Source organism: Neovison vison, chromosome 8 (genome assembly GCF_020171115.1).
Source record: "Neovison vison isolate M4711 chromosome 8, ASM_NN_V1, whole genome shotgun sequence".
Classification (NCBI taxonomy): Eukaryota; Metazoa; Chordata; class Mammalia; order Carnivora; family Mustelidae; genus Neogale; species Neogale vison.
In genome coordinates, this window is record NC_058098.1 from 85,642,173 (window position 1) to 85,654,983 (window position 12,811).

The following is a 12,811-nucleotide window of genomic DNA, read 5'->3' on the forward strand; positions in this document are numbered from 1 at the left end:
TCTAAGAACAGCAGAACACACATTGTGCACATGGAACATTCTCAGGATGGATCACGAGAGGCCACAAAATAAATCTTGGAAAATTTAAGAAGCCCGAAATCCTACCATCTATCTTCTCTGACTACAATAGTATGAAAGTACCAAGAGAAACAAGAGGAATCAGTGACAAGAGGAAAATGAGGAGGTTCCGAACAACCACCAGAACTCCCTAGGGCATAGTACAGAGGCAGCAGACTTAAATGCCCAGCCTGCATGAAAGAGGCCTATTTGTTTATCTTAAAAGCTGTGGCCTGAAGGTCAGACTTTTAATTCTCACTTAGGAGCTGACTACAGTCCTCTCTAGATACTAGGGAAGCTAGCAAATGCCAAATGCCAACTTCATGCTCTCCCTGTGATTCATCCCAGGTTGTTTGTGTCTCTGAAAGGAGCTTGTATACATGTTTGGCACCCCAGGTTTTGTAACTGCCACCCAGAGGACACATCCCTTGATAGACACAACTATGGTTATCACCTCAGGGTTCAATGTAAACAGAGAAGGCAGAAATGCCCATCATCCAGTCTTCCCCTTAAAGAGTTATATTTGCATACTTTAAAGAAGATCATTATATAATGATGAAGTGATCAATCCAACAGGAGGATACAACATTTGCAAATATTAACACACTCAACCTAGGAAGCCCTGAATATAGATAATGCAAATATCAACAGATCCAAAGAAAGAAATAGACAACAATACAATAATAGTAGGAGACTTTAAAACCTTCCTTTCACCAATGGATAAGTCCATCCAAACAGAAAATCAATAAGGAAATGTTGGCATTAATACATTAGACCAGACTGACTTTACAGATATTTACAGAACATTTCATCCAAAAGCAGCAGAATACATGTTCTTCTCAGGGGCACATAAAACATTGTCCAAGATAGATTATATGTTAGGCCACAAAACAAATCTTAATAAATTTAAGAAGGTTGAAATTATATCAAGCATTCCTTCTGACCACAATAGTATGAAACCAGAAATCAGTACAAGAATAAAATTGGAGGGGCACCTGGGTGGCTCAGTGGGTTAAGGCCTCTGCCTTCGGCTCAGGTCATGATCCCAGGGTCCTGGAATCGAGCCCCGCGTCGGGCTCTCTGCTCAGCGGGGAGCCTGCTTCCTCCTCTCTCTCTCTCTCTCTGCCTGCCTCTCTGCCTACTTGTGATCTCTGTCTGTCAAATAAATAAATAAAATCTTTAAAAAAAAAAAAGAATAAAATTGGGAAAGTTACAAAGACATAGAGATTAAATAATATGCTATTAAGTAACCAATGGGTCAAAGAATAAATCAAAACAAAAATTTTTTTAAAAGTTGAGACAGATTAAAATAGAAATACAATATACCCAAACTTATGGGATGCAGCAAAAGCAGTTCTAAGAAGGAAGTTTACAATAAAAACATCTATATTTTTAAAAAATGAGAAAAATCTAACATAAAAAAACCCAACTTTACACCTTAAGGAACTAGAAAAAAGAACAAACAAAGCCCCAAATTGACAGAAGGAAAAAAGTGACATATACTAGAGCAGAAATAAATGAAATAGAGAAAAAGAAAAACAATAGAAAAGATCAATGAGACTAAGAGTTGGTTTTTTGAAAAGATGATAAAAATTTACAAACCTTTAGGTGGGCTTAGCAAGAAAAAGAGAAAGGACTCAAATAAACCTAGAACTGTAAGAGGAGAGACTACAACTGATACTGCAAAAATATAAAGGATCATAAAAAACTATTAGGAACAATTATATGCCAACAAATTGGAACAACCCAGAAAAAATGGAGAAATTTCTAGAAACATACAATCTACCAAGAATGAATCAAGAAGAAATAGAAAGCCTGAACAGACGAATAAAAAATTAAGAGGACAGCTTTTCTGCCCGTGGACGCCACTGAGTAAGCATCATTAAAGTCTCCCCTCCTACCGCTGTCATGTCTAAGTCAGAGTCTCCCAAAGAGCCTGAACAGCTGCGGAAGCTCTTCATCGGAGGTCTGAGCTTTGAAACAACCGATGAGAGTCTGAGGAGCCATTCTGAGCAATGGGGAACACTTATGGACTGTGTGGTAATGAGAGATTCAAACACCAAGCACTCCAGAGGCTTTGGGTTTGTCACATATGCCACTGTGGAGGAGGTGGATGCAGCCATGAATGCAAGGCCACACAAGGTGGATGGAAGAGTTGTGGAACCAAAGAGGGCTGTCTCAAGAGAAGATTCTCAAAGACCTGGTGCCCACTTAACTGTGAAAAAGATTTTTGTTGGTGGCATTAAAGAAGACACTGAAGAACATCATCTAAGAGATTATTTCGAACAGTATGGGAAAATCGAAGTGATTGAGATCATGACTGACCGAGGCAGTGGCAAAAAGAGGGGTTTTGCTTTTGTAACATTTGATGACCATGATTCTGTAGACAAGATTGTCATTCAAAAATACCATATTGTGAATGGCCACAACTGTGAAGTAAGGAAAGCGCTCTCTAAGCAAGAGATGGCTAGTGCTTCATCCAGCCAAAGAGGTCGAAGTGGTTCTGGAAACTTTGGTGGTGGTCGTGGAGGTGGTTTTGGTGAGAATCACAACTTTGGTCGCGGTGGAAACTTCAGTGGTCGAGGTGGCTTTGGTGGCAGTCAAGGTGGTGGTGGATATGGTGGCAGTGGGGATGGCTATAATGAATTTGGTAATGATGGAAGCAACTTTGGAGGTGGCAGAAGCAATAATGATTTTGGCAATTACAACAATCAATCCTCAGATTTTGGACCCATGAAAGGAGGCAATTTTGGAGGCAGAAGCTCTGGCCCTTATGGTGGTAGAGGCCAATACTTCACCAAACCACGAAACCAAGGTGGCTATGGTGGTTCCAGCAACAGCAGCAGCTATGGCAGTGGCAGAAGGCTTTAATTACTGCCAGGAAACAAAGCTTAGCAGGAGAGGAGAGCCAGAGAAGTGACAGGGAAGCTATAGGTTATAACAGATTTGTGAACTCAGCCAAGCACAGTGGTGTCAGGGCCTAGCTGCTACAAAGAAGACATGTTTTAGACAATACTCATGTGTATGGGCAAAAAAACTCAAGGACTGTATTTGTGACTAATTGTACAACAGGTTATTTTAGTTTCTGTTCTGTAGAAAGTGTAAAGCATTCCAACAAAGGGTTTTAATGTAGTTTTTTTTTTTTTTTGCACCCATGCTGTTGATTGCTAAATTTAATAGTCTGATCATGATGCTGAATAAATGTGTCTTAAAAAATAAATTAGGAGATGGGCCGCCTGGGTGGCTTAGTAGGATAAAGCCTCTGTCTTCGGCTCGGGTCATGATCTCAGGGTCCTGGGATCGAGCCCCACGTGGGGCTCTCTGCTCTGCAGGGAGCCTGCTTCCTCCCCTCTCTCTCTCTGCCTGCCTCTCTGCCTACTTGTGATTTCTCTCTCTCTGTCAAATAAATAAAATCTTTTAAAAAAAAATTAGGAGGACTGAAAGAATAATAAAAAAACTCCCAATAGGAACCTGGAAAGATGACAGAGTAGGAGTATCCTAAGTGCACCTCATCTCATGGATACACCTAGTTTACAGACACATAAGTGTGACCAACCCAGAAAAATAAACTAAAGACTGACAGAACAGTTTCTGTGTAATTGTAGAGAGGAGGCCCCATAAAAAAAGATAGGAAGGTCAGAGTCCTCGTTGGGAACCAAATTAATCTGCAAGATTAACCACCAATGGAAAGAATGCCACAAAAACAGAGGAGGGATATCTGAGACACAGATGATACACATTGGATAGAGTCCTCATTAACATTTGGCTTTGAAACCCAGAGGGGCTTGACTATGTGAATTCTTACCATCAGTAGGGCTTATTTCTGAGAACTTTAAAAATCAGTGGGCTCAGCTCTGAGGGAGCAAGAGGATGGTAGGAAACTGAGTCCCCTCCCCTTTTAAAGAAACAGCATAACAAACAGTCCCACTGAGACACAGAATAGAAGCAGCAGTTTGAAAGCAGCTGTGGTATTCAGGAAGACTTACTTATCTCAGAATGTGTGCTAGAGGGACAGAGATTTTTAGGAGATATCTTCAAGAACAAAAGAGTTAGCAGGTACCATTCCCTACCCCCCCCCCACCTAGATACATGTGATGTGGGAATCAGATGCAGAAGAAAATCATTGAAATTCCTTACCTACTGACAAGCCCTTGAAACAGGCAGAGTGGCTCTCCTCTAGGGACTCAACTGCTCTCACCTGGAGGTTTTGCTAAGGGCAAAGGACAATCCTAGCCTGACCAACGCCCTACCCCCAACCAGGATTCTGTAAGTCTACTTTAACAATTCCTTTAGGAAACTTTATCTCTAAACCTCCAAGATAGTGTTGAGAATATGGTCCACTGATATACAGCTGAAGGGTCTCATTCCCAAGCATATGACCCACTGATATACATCTAAAGGGTCTCACAAGAAGGTTTTATTACTGGTAATGAATAACCTTTTCCCCAGACAATAGCTAGCCCCTCAAGGTCCTAGAAACCTTTCTTCCAAAATTCCTTAGAGACTTACATCATCTCTAATCCCCTCCCCAACTTACAAGTATATAATAGACCACTCCTCACATCCCCAGGGCAGCAGCTCTTCCTGCCCATGGGTCCTGTCCCATGCTTTAATAAACCACCATTTTGCAACAAAGATGTCTCAAGAATTCTTTCTTGGTCATTGGCTCCGGACTTCACCCCACAGAACTTCACCTATGTTCTAGAACTTCATCACATGGATGTCAGTGGGAACCAGTGTAGATACTCACTACCCAGTTTGCTAACACCATGCCCTGTCCCTACCTGTGGACCTTCTCCCTCCAACCTGCCCCACTTGGCAGGAGTCCCTTCAAAGTGATACCTGGCCTATCTCATTCTGAAGCAGCCCCAACACGGTCCAGAAACACTCTAAAGTGACTCTTGCCCTGGAGAGAGGGGAAGATAACTATATACACAAGTTTGACTGCAGCCCCAGTGGTGGGTTGGGAACAGAGAGCTGATCTAACTACCACCCCTGCACACCAAAAAAAAAAAAAAAAAAAAAAAAAATTCACAGGTAGCAGTACAAGCTACAAACCACAGCACAAACTACAGTGTTCCCATAGTTAAGGGTCACTGCAACCCCATGGGGCAGGGCAGATGTCTGGTCTGATTGCAGGCTCTGCCTACCTTTCGGGGAACATTACAAGGAGAGTGCCCTGCAGTTCAGCGCAACAGCAGATTGGGCAAACAGGCTGAAGACAGGCATCTGGTCTGATCCAATGACAAGTCCAGTGTGGCACTAGACTTGATTCTTACTAGCACAGAGATATAACTTGTCCAAAATAGGCAGAAAGGGCCATTGTAGCCAACTGGACTAAAGATAAATGCAGCTCAACCACAATAGTAGGGCACATGTAGTAACATAAATATACTTCTGAAGTGCCAGGTTCTGGTGAACAGAGGACATTGCACCACAAGTTCTCTTCTTCATTAGGCCACTACTTTCAATCAGGAGACAAAAGCTGACTTTCCTAACACACAGAAATAGACACAAAGTTACGACAAAATGAGGAGACAGAGGAATATGTCCTAAATGAAAGAACAGGAAAAAAATCACAGCAGGTGAGCTAAGTGAAACAGACCTAAGTAATATATCTGATAGAGAATTTAAAGTAAATAAAGATATTTATGGACTTGAGAAGAGTGGAAGATCTTACTTGTGGGAAAGAACGGGTTCAAACTTATTTGATCATTAACTTAATATAGAAGGCTACATGCGTAAGATGTTAAATATACAAACCTAATGGTAACCACAAATAAAAAAAAAAACAGTAATAGATATGTAAGAAAAGAGAGAAAGGAATCCAAGTATATGACTAAAGAAATCCAGCAAATTATGAGAAAAGTAAAGGAAGAAAGGAACATAGAAGAACTATAAAAACAACCATAAAACAAGTAACAAAATGGCAATAAGTACGTACCTATCAATAATTACTTTGAATGTAAATGGACAAAATGCTCCAATCAAAAGACATAGGGTGACTGAATGATAAAAAGCAAGACTCATTGATATGTTGTTTACAAGAGACTCATTTCAGACCCAAAGAAACATGAAGATAGAAGGATGGAAAAGCATCTGTTACACAAATAAAAGTGAAAAAAACCTGCAGTAACTATCAGACAAAATGGACTTTAAAACAAAGACCATGATAAGAGACAAAGAAAGATACTATAAGATCATAAATGAAACAATCCAGCAAGAAGATGCAACAATTTTAAGTGTTTATGCATCCAACATGGGAACACCCATATACATAAAAGCAGCTAATAATGGACATAAAGGAGGTGATTGATAGCAATACAAGAATAGGAGGGAACTTTAATACCCCACTTACGACAATGGATAAATCACCCACACAGAAAATCAACAAGGACACAGTGGTTTTGAATAACACATTAGACCACATAGATTTAACTAATATATTCAGAACATTCCATACTAAAACCTCAGAATACACGTTATTTCCAAAGAGCACATGGAACATCCTTCAGAATAGATCACATATTAGGCCACAAAGCAAGTCTCAACAAACTCAAAAAAGATCTAAGGTACACTGTGCAACTTCTCCAACCACAATGATATTAAACTAGAAATCAACCACAAGAAGAAATCTGGAAAGATCACAAATACATGGAAGTTAAATGACGTGCTACAAAATAATGAATGGGTCTATCAAGAAATCAAAGAGGAAATAAAAAAAATACAGGGAGACAAATGAAAATGAAAACACATTGATCCAAAATCTTTGGGATGCAGCAAAAATGGTCCTAAGAGGCAAGTTTATGGCAATACAAATCTAACTCAAGAAGCAGGAAAAAGCAATGTAAACATAACCTAAAGGAGGTAGAAAAAGAAGAATAAACAAAACCCTAAATCAGTTGAAGGAAAGAAATAATAAAGATTACAGCAGAAATAAATGATATAGAGACTAAAACAACAACAGCAACAACACCACCCCCACAACCTCCACAAATTAACATCAGTGAAACCAGGAGCTGATTCCTTGAAAAGATGAACAAAATTGAGAAGCCTTTAGCTAGACTCATTAAAAAAGAAAGAGAAAGAGTACTCAAGACAAAATCAGAAAAGAAAGAGGAGAAATAATAGCTGACATCACAGAAATACAAAGGATTGTAAGATAATATTATGAAAAATTATATACCAAAAAACTGCACATCCTAGAAGAAATGTACACATTCCTTGAAACATATAACCTTCCAAAACTGAATCAAGAAGATATAGAATATTTGAACAGACTAATTATCACCAATTGAATCAGTAATCAAAAAGCTCCCAACAAACAGAAGTCCAGGCCCAGATGGCCTCACAGAAGAATTCTACCAAACATTTAAGGAAGCATTAATACCTATTCTTCTCAAACTTTTCCAAAAATAGAAGGAAAGCTTCCAAATTTCATTCAGTGAGGCTTGCATTACCCTGTTACCAAAACCAGATAAAGACACTACCAAAAAAAGGAATTATAGGTCATTATTTCTGAACATAGTTGCAAAAATCCTCAACAGAATATTATTAGCAAACTCATTTCAGCAATATATTTTTAAAAATCTTTCACCGGGGCACCTGGGTGGCTCAGTGGGTTGATGCCTCTGCCTTCGGCTCAGGTCATGATCTCAGGGTCCTGGGATTGAGCCCCGCATCTGGCTCTCTGCTCAGCAGGGAGCCTGCTTCCTTCTCTTTCTGTCTACTTGTGATCTCTGTCTGTCAAATAAATAAATAAAATCTTAAAAAAAAATCATTCACCACAATCAAGTGGGATTTATTCCCAGAATGCAAGGATGGTTCAATATTCACAAACCAATCTACATAATATATCACATCAACAAGAGAAAGGATAAAAACCATATGATCATTTGATTAGATGCAGAAAAAACATCTGACAAAGTACTACATCCATTCATGATTAAAAACTCTCAACAAAGTAGGGTTAAAGGAAATATAACTCAACATAATAATGGTCTTCTGTGGGCTCTGAGAAACAAACTGAGGGTTTTGGAGGGGAGAAGAGTGGGGAGTTAGGTGAGCCTAGTGGTAGGTATTAAGGAGGGCAAGTATTGCATGGAGAACTGGTTGTGGTGCATAAACAATGAATCTTGGAACAAGATTTGGGGAAAAAAAAGGTAAATATCAAATAAAACTTAACTAGTTTGTTCTAGTAAGTAAGTAAATAAATAAACAAATAAATAAATAAAAGTCTTATGTAAAAAACCCACAGCTAACATCATACTTAATAGGGGAAAACTGAGAGCGTTCCCCCTAAAGTCAGGAAAAAGACAAGGATTTCCACTCTTACCACTTTTATTCAACATAGTACTGGAAGTCTGAGCCACAGCAATGACTTCCAAATTGAAATGAAATTTGAATTCATTTCATTTGGATGAAAGGAATGGCATCCAAATTGGTAAAGAATTAAATCTCTCATTATTTATAGATGATGAGATACTATATAGAAAACCCTAAAGACTCCGTCAAAAAACTACTAGAACTGATAAATGAATGCTATAAGTTGGCAGAATACAAAATCCAATGCATTTCTATACACCAATAATGAAATAGCAGAAAAAGCAATAAATAAAACTATGTCAATTACAATTGCACCAAAATAATTAAATACCTAGGAATAAACTTATCCAAGAAGATAAAATACCTGTACTATGAAAACTATAAAACATTAATGAAAGCAACTGCAGATGACACAAAGAAATGGAAAGACATTCCATACTCTGGATTAGACCCAGTATTTTTAAAATGCCCATACTACGCAAAGCAAGCTATAGATTTAATGCAATCAATGATAAAATACCAAGAGCATTTTTCACAGAACATTGAACAAATAATCCTAAAATTTGTTTGGTATCACCAAAGACCCTGAATAGACAAAGCAATCTTGGAAAAGAAGAATAAAACTGGAAACATTGCAATCCCAGATTTCAAGATATACTACAAAGTTGTAGAATCAAAGTAGTATATTACTGGCATAAAAACAGACACAAAGATCCATGGAACAGGAGATTATAATATAAAACCATGATTATATGGTCAAATAATTATTGACAAAGGAGGCAAGAATACGTGATGGAAAAAAAATCTCTTCAACAAATACTGTTGGAAAATGTGGACATTTACTTGCAAAAGAATGAAACTGGACCACTTCCTTACACCATATATTAAGATAAACTCAAAATAGATTAAGGACCTGAATGTGATACCTGAATTATAAAATTCACAGAAGAAAATGCAGGCAGTTATCTCTTTGATATCAGCTATAGCAACATTTTTCTAGATATGTCTTCTTTGGCGGGGAAATAAAAGCAAAATTGAACTTATTGAGACTACATCAAAATAAAAACCTTCTACACAGCAAAAGAGACAACCAACAAAACTAAAAGACAACCTATTGAATGAGAGAGGATGTTCACAAATCATATATTGATAAAGGGTTTATATCCAAAATATATAAAGAATTTATGCAACTCAACACAAAAAACTCGAAATAATCTAATCTAAAAATGAAATTGGAAGGGGAGGTGAACCATGAGAGACTATGGACTCTGAAAAACAATCTGAGGGTTTTGAAGGGGCGGGGGGTGGGAGGTTGGGGGAACCACCTGGTGGGTATTAGAGAGGGCACGGATTGCATGGAGCACTGGGTGTGATGCAAAAACAATGAATACTGTTACGCTGAAATGAAATTAAAAAGAATAAAAAATAAAAATGAGCAGAGGACATAAATGGATATTCTTCCAAAATAGACAGTCAGCAGACACATGAAAAGATGCTCAACATCACTCAACATCAGGGAAATGCAAATCAAAACCCCAATGAACTATCATCTCACACTTATCAGAATGGTTAAATAAAAAATATGAGAAATAACAAATATTGGCAAGGATATGGAGAAAAAGAAACCAATGTGCAATGTTGGTGGGACTGCAAACTAGTGCACCCACTCTGGAAGACAGTACAGAGATTCCTCAAAAACTTAGAAAATGAAACAATCCTATGATCCAGAAATCATATATACTTATCTAAAGTATAGAATACAAAAACACTAATTTGAAGGGATATATACTCCCTTGTTTATTGAAGTATTATTTACAATAGCCAAGGTATGGAAGTAATCCACCTATCCATTGATAGATGAATGGATAAAGAACATGCACATACAATTGAATTCTACTTAGCCAAAAAAAGAATGAAATCTTGCCATTTACAACATCATGGATGGATGGGTCTAGAGGGTACAGTGCTAAGTGAAATAAGTCAGTGAGAGAAAGACAAATACCACATGATTTCATTCATATATATAATTTAACAACAGAAAAGGAAAGAAAAACAAAAAAACAGTCTCAAATATAGAGAACAAACTGGTGATTGCCAGAGGGGAGGAGGGTGGGGCTATGGATGAGCTAGATAAATAGATGAAGATGATTAAGAATACACCTACTATAATGAGTACTGAGTATGTGCAGAATTATTAAATCATCATATTGTACAATTAAAATATAACACTCTATGTTAAGTATACTGGAATTTTTTAAAAGAAATTAAAAAAATAGAAACAAAACTAAAAAAAATAAATAAAATCAAAAACCTCTCAACAAAGAAGAGTCCAGCCCCAGATGGTTTCACAGGTGAAGTTTCTTAAACATTTAAAGGAGAACACCAAGTCTTCTTAAACTCTTCCAAAAAAAAATCAAGAGGCTACTATTAGCCTGATACCAAAGCCAGATAAGAATACTATGAGAAAAGTATAGGCCAATTATCTTTGATGAATCCATTGCAAAAAAGTGTTAGCAAAATTTAAAAACACATTAAAATAATTGTATAACATGACCAAGTGTAATTTATTCCTGGGATGCATGGATGATTCAATATATGCAACTCAGTGAATATGATACACCACATTAACATGATCATCTCAATAGGTGCAGAAAAATCCTCTGAAAAAGTCAACACTGTTTCATGATAAAAACTCTCAATAGACCAAGTATAGAAGAAACATACCTCCACATATGAAGACCACATATGACAAATCTACAGTTAATGTCACACTTAGTGATGAAAGGTTGAAAGTTTACCTCTAAAATCAGGAATAAGGCAAGGGTTCCCATTCTCACCACTCCTATTCTTTATAGTACTGGAAGTCCTAGCATGAGAGATTAGGTAAGAAAAAGAAATAAAAGGCTTTTGCATTGGAAAGGAAGAAGTAAAATGGTCTTTGCTGATGATATGAACTTGTACATAGAAAATCCTAAAGACTGCACCAAAAAAATTTTAGAATTTTAAAAATTTACTAACTAAAGAACATAAAGTCAATAAAAAAATCAGTTGCATCAAAAGCAATAAAATACTTAAAAATAAATTTTACTAAGGAGGTAAAAGATCTGTACACTGAAAACTACAAGATGTTAATGAAAGAAATTGAGGAAGACACAAATAAATTGAAAGATACCATGTGTTCATGGATCAGAAATGTTAATATTAGGGCACCTGGGTGGCTTAGTCAGTTAAACACCTGACTCTTGATTTTGGCTCAGGTCATGATCTCAGGGCTGTGAGTGAGACTGAGTCCTGTGTCAGACTCCATGTTGACTTGGAGACTGCTTAGGATTTTCTCTCCCCCTCTGCCCCTTCCACAACCCCTCTGACTGTTTCTTCTGTGCGCTCTCTCGTTCTAAAAAATTAAAAAAATAAAAATAAACAATTTTTTTTTAATTTAAAAATTAGTTTAAAATTTTTTTAAAAATTGAAAAAAAGAAATGTTAATATTGTTAAAATGGCCTTACCATTCAAAACCATCTATAGATTCAATGCAATCCCTATCAAAATTTGAACAGCAATTTTCACAGAAATAGAAAACACAATTCTAAGTTTGTGTGGAACGTCAAAAGACTGTGAATAGCTGAGAAAGAACAAGCTAGAGGCTTTACACATCTTAATTTCACATTGTATTACGAAGTTATAATAATCAAAACATTATGGCACTGGCATGAAAACAGACCAATAGATCAATGAACAGAATTCAGATTGTAGAAATAAACCCATGTGTATATATATGCTCAGCTAATATATGACAAAGGGTCCAAGAATACTCAATGAGGAAAAGACTGTTTCTTTAATAAATGGTGTTGAGAAAACCAGAATATCCATATGCAAAAGAATGAAAGTGCATCCCTATGTTACCACTCACTTGAACTGGACTAAGGGCTTAAACACAAGACCATAAACTGTACAAGTTCTAGAAGAAAATAAAGGAAAAGCTCCTTGATGTGGGTCTTGGCAATAATTTTTCGGATATGACCCCCCAAAGTATAAGCAACAAAAGCAACAAGTGGGACTACATCAAACGAAAAGGCCTCTGCACAGCAAATAAAACCATCAACAAAATGAAAAGGCAAACTACGAAATGGGTGAAAACACTTGCAAACCTTATATCTGACAGGGAGTTGATATTCAAAATATATAAGGAACTTGTACAACTCAATAGCAAAAAACAATCCTATTAAAAGTTGGCAGAGGTCTCACCTAGACATTTTTTCAAAGAAAGCATGCAGGTGGCCATGAAAAGTTGCTCAACATCACTAATTTTCAGGAAAATGCAAATCGAAACTACAATGAGCTATCTCTTCACACCTCTCAGAATGGCCATTATCAAAAAATGAAAGTCAATGTTCCCTGTCTCTTCTTTCATCAATCAGGTTTTTGACCA

The 12,811-nt window shown here is 37.1% G+C and overlaps 1 protein-coding gene across 1 annotated transcript; it reads left to right on the top strand.

The window, feature by feature from the left end:
• The first annotated feature begins 1,960 nt into the window (after positions 1-1,960).
• LOC122915711 (heterogeneous nuclear ribonucleoprotein A1-like) lies at positions 1,961-2,952 on the top strand. Its single transcript, XM_044262452.1, has one exon. The coding sequence runs from the start codon at positions 1,966-1,968 to the stop codon at positions 2,926-2,928; it is 963 nt and encodes a 320-aa protein (XP_044118387.1). The 5' UTR covers positions 1,961-1,965; the 3' UTR covers positions 2,929-2,952.
• The last annotated feature ends 9,859 nt before the right edge of the window (positions 2,953-12,811 follow it).

What these genes read in the sequence shown, in the direction of transcription:
- LOC122915711 (XM_044262452.1), top strand. Translation starts at nt 1,966, where the DNA reads ATGTCTAAGTCAGAGTCTCCCAAAGAGCCTGAACAGCTGCGGAAGCTC.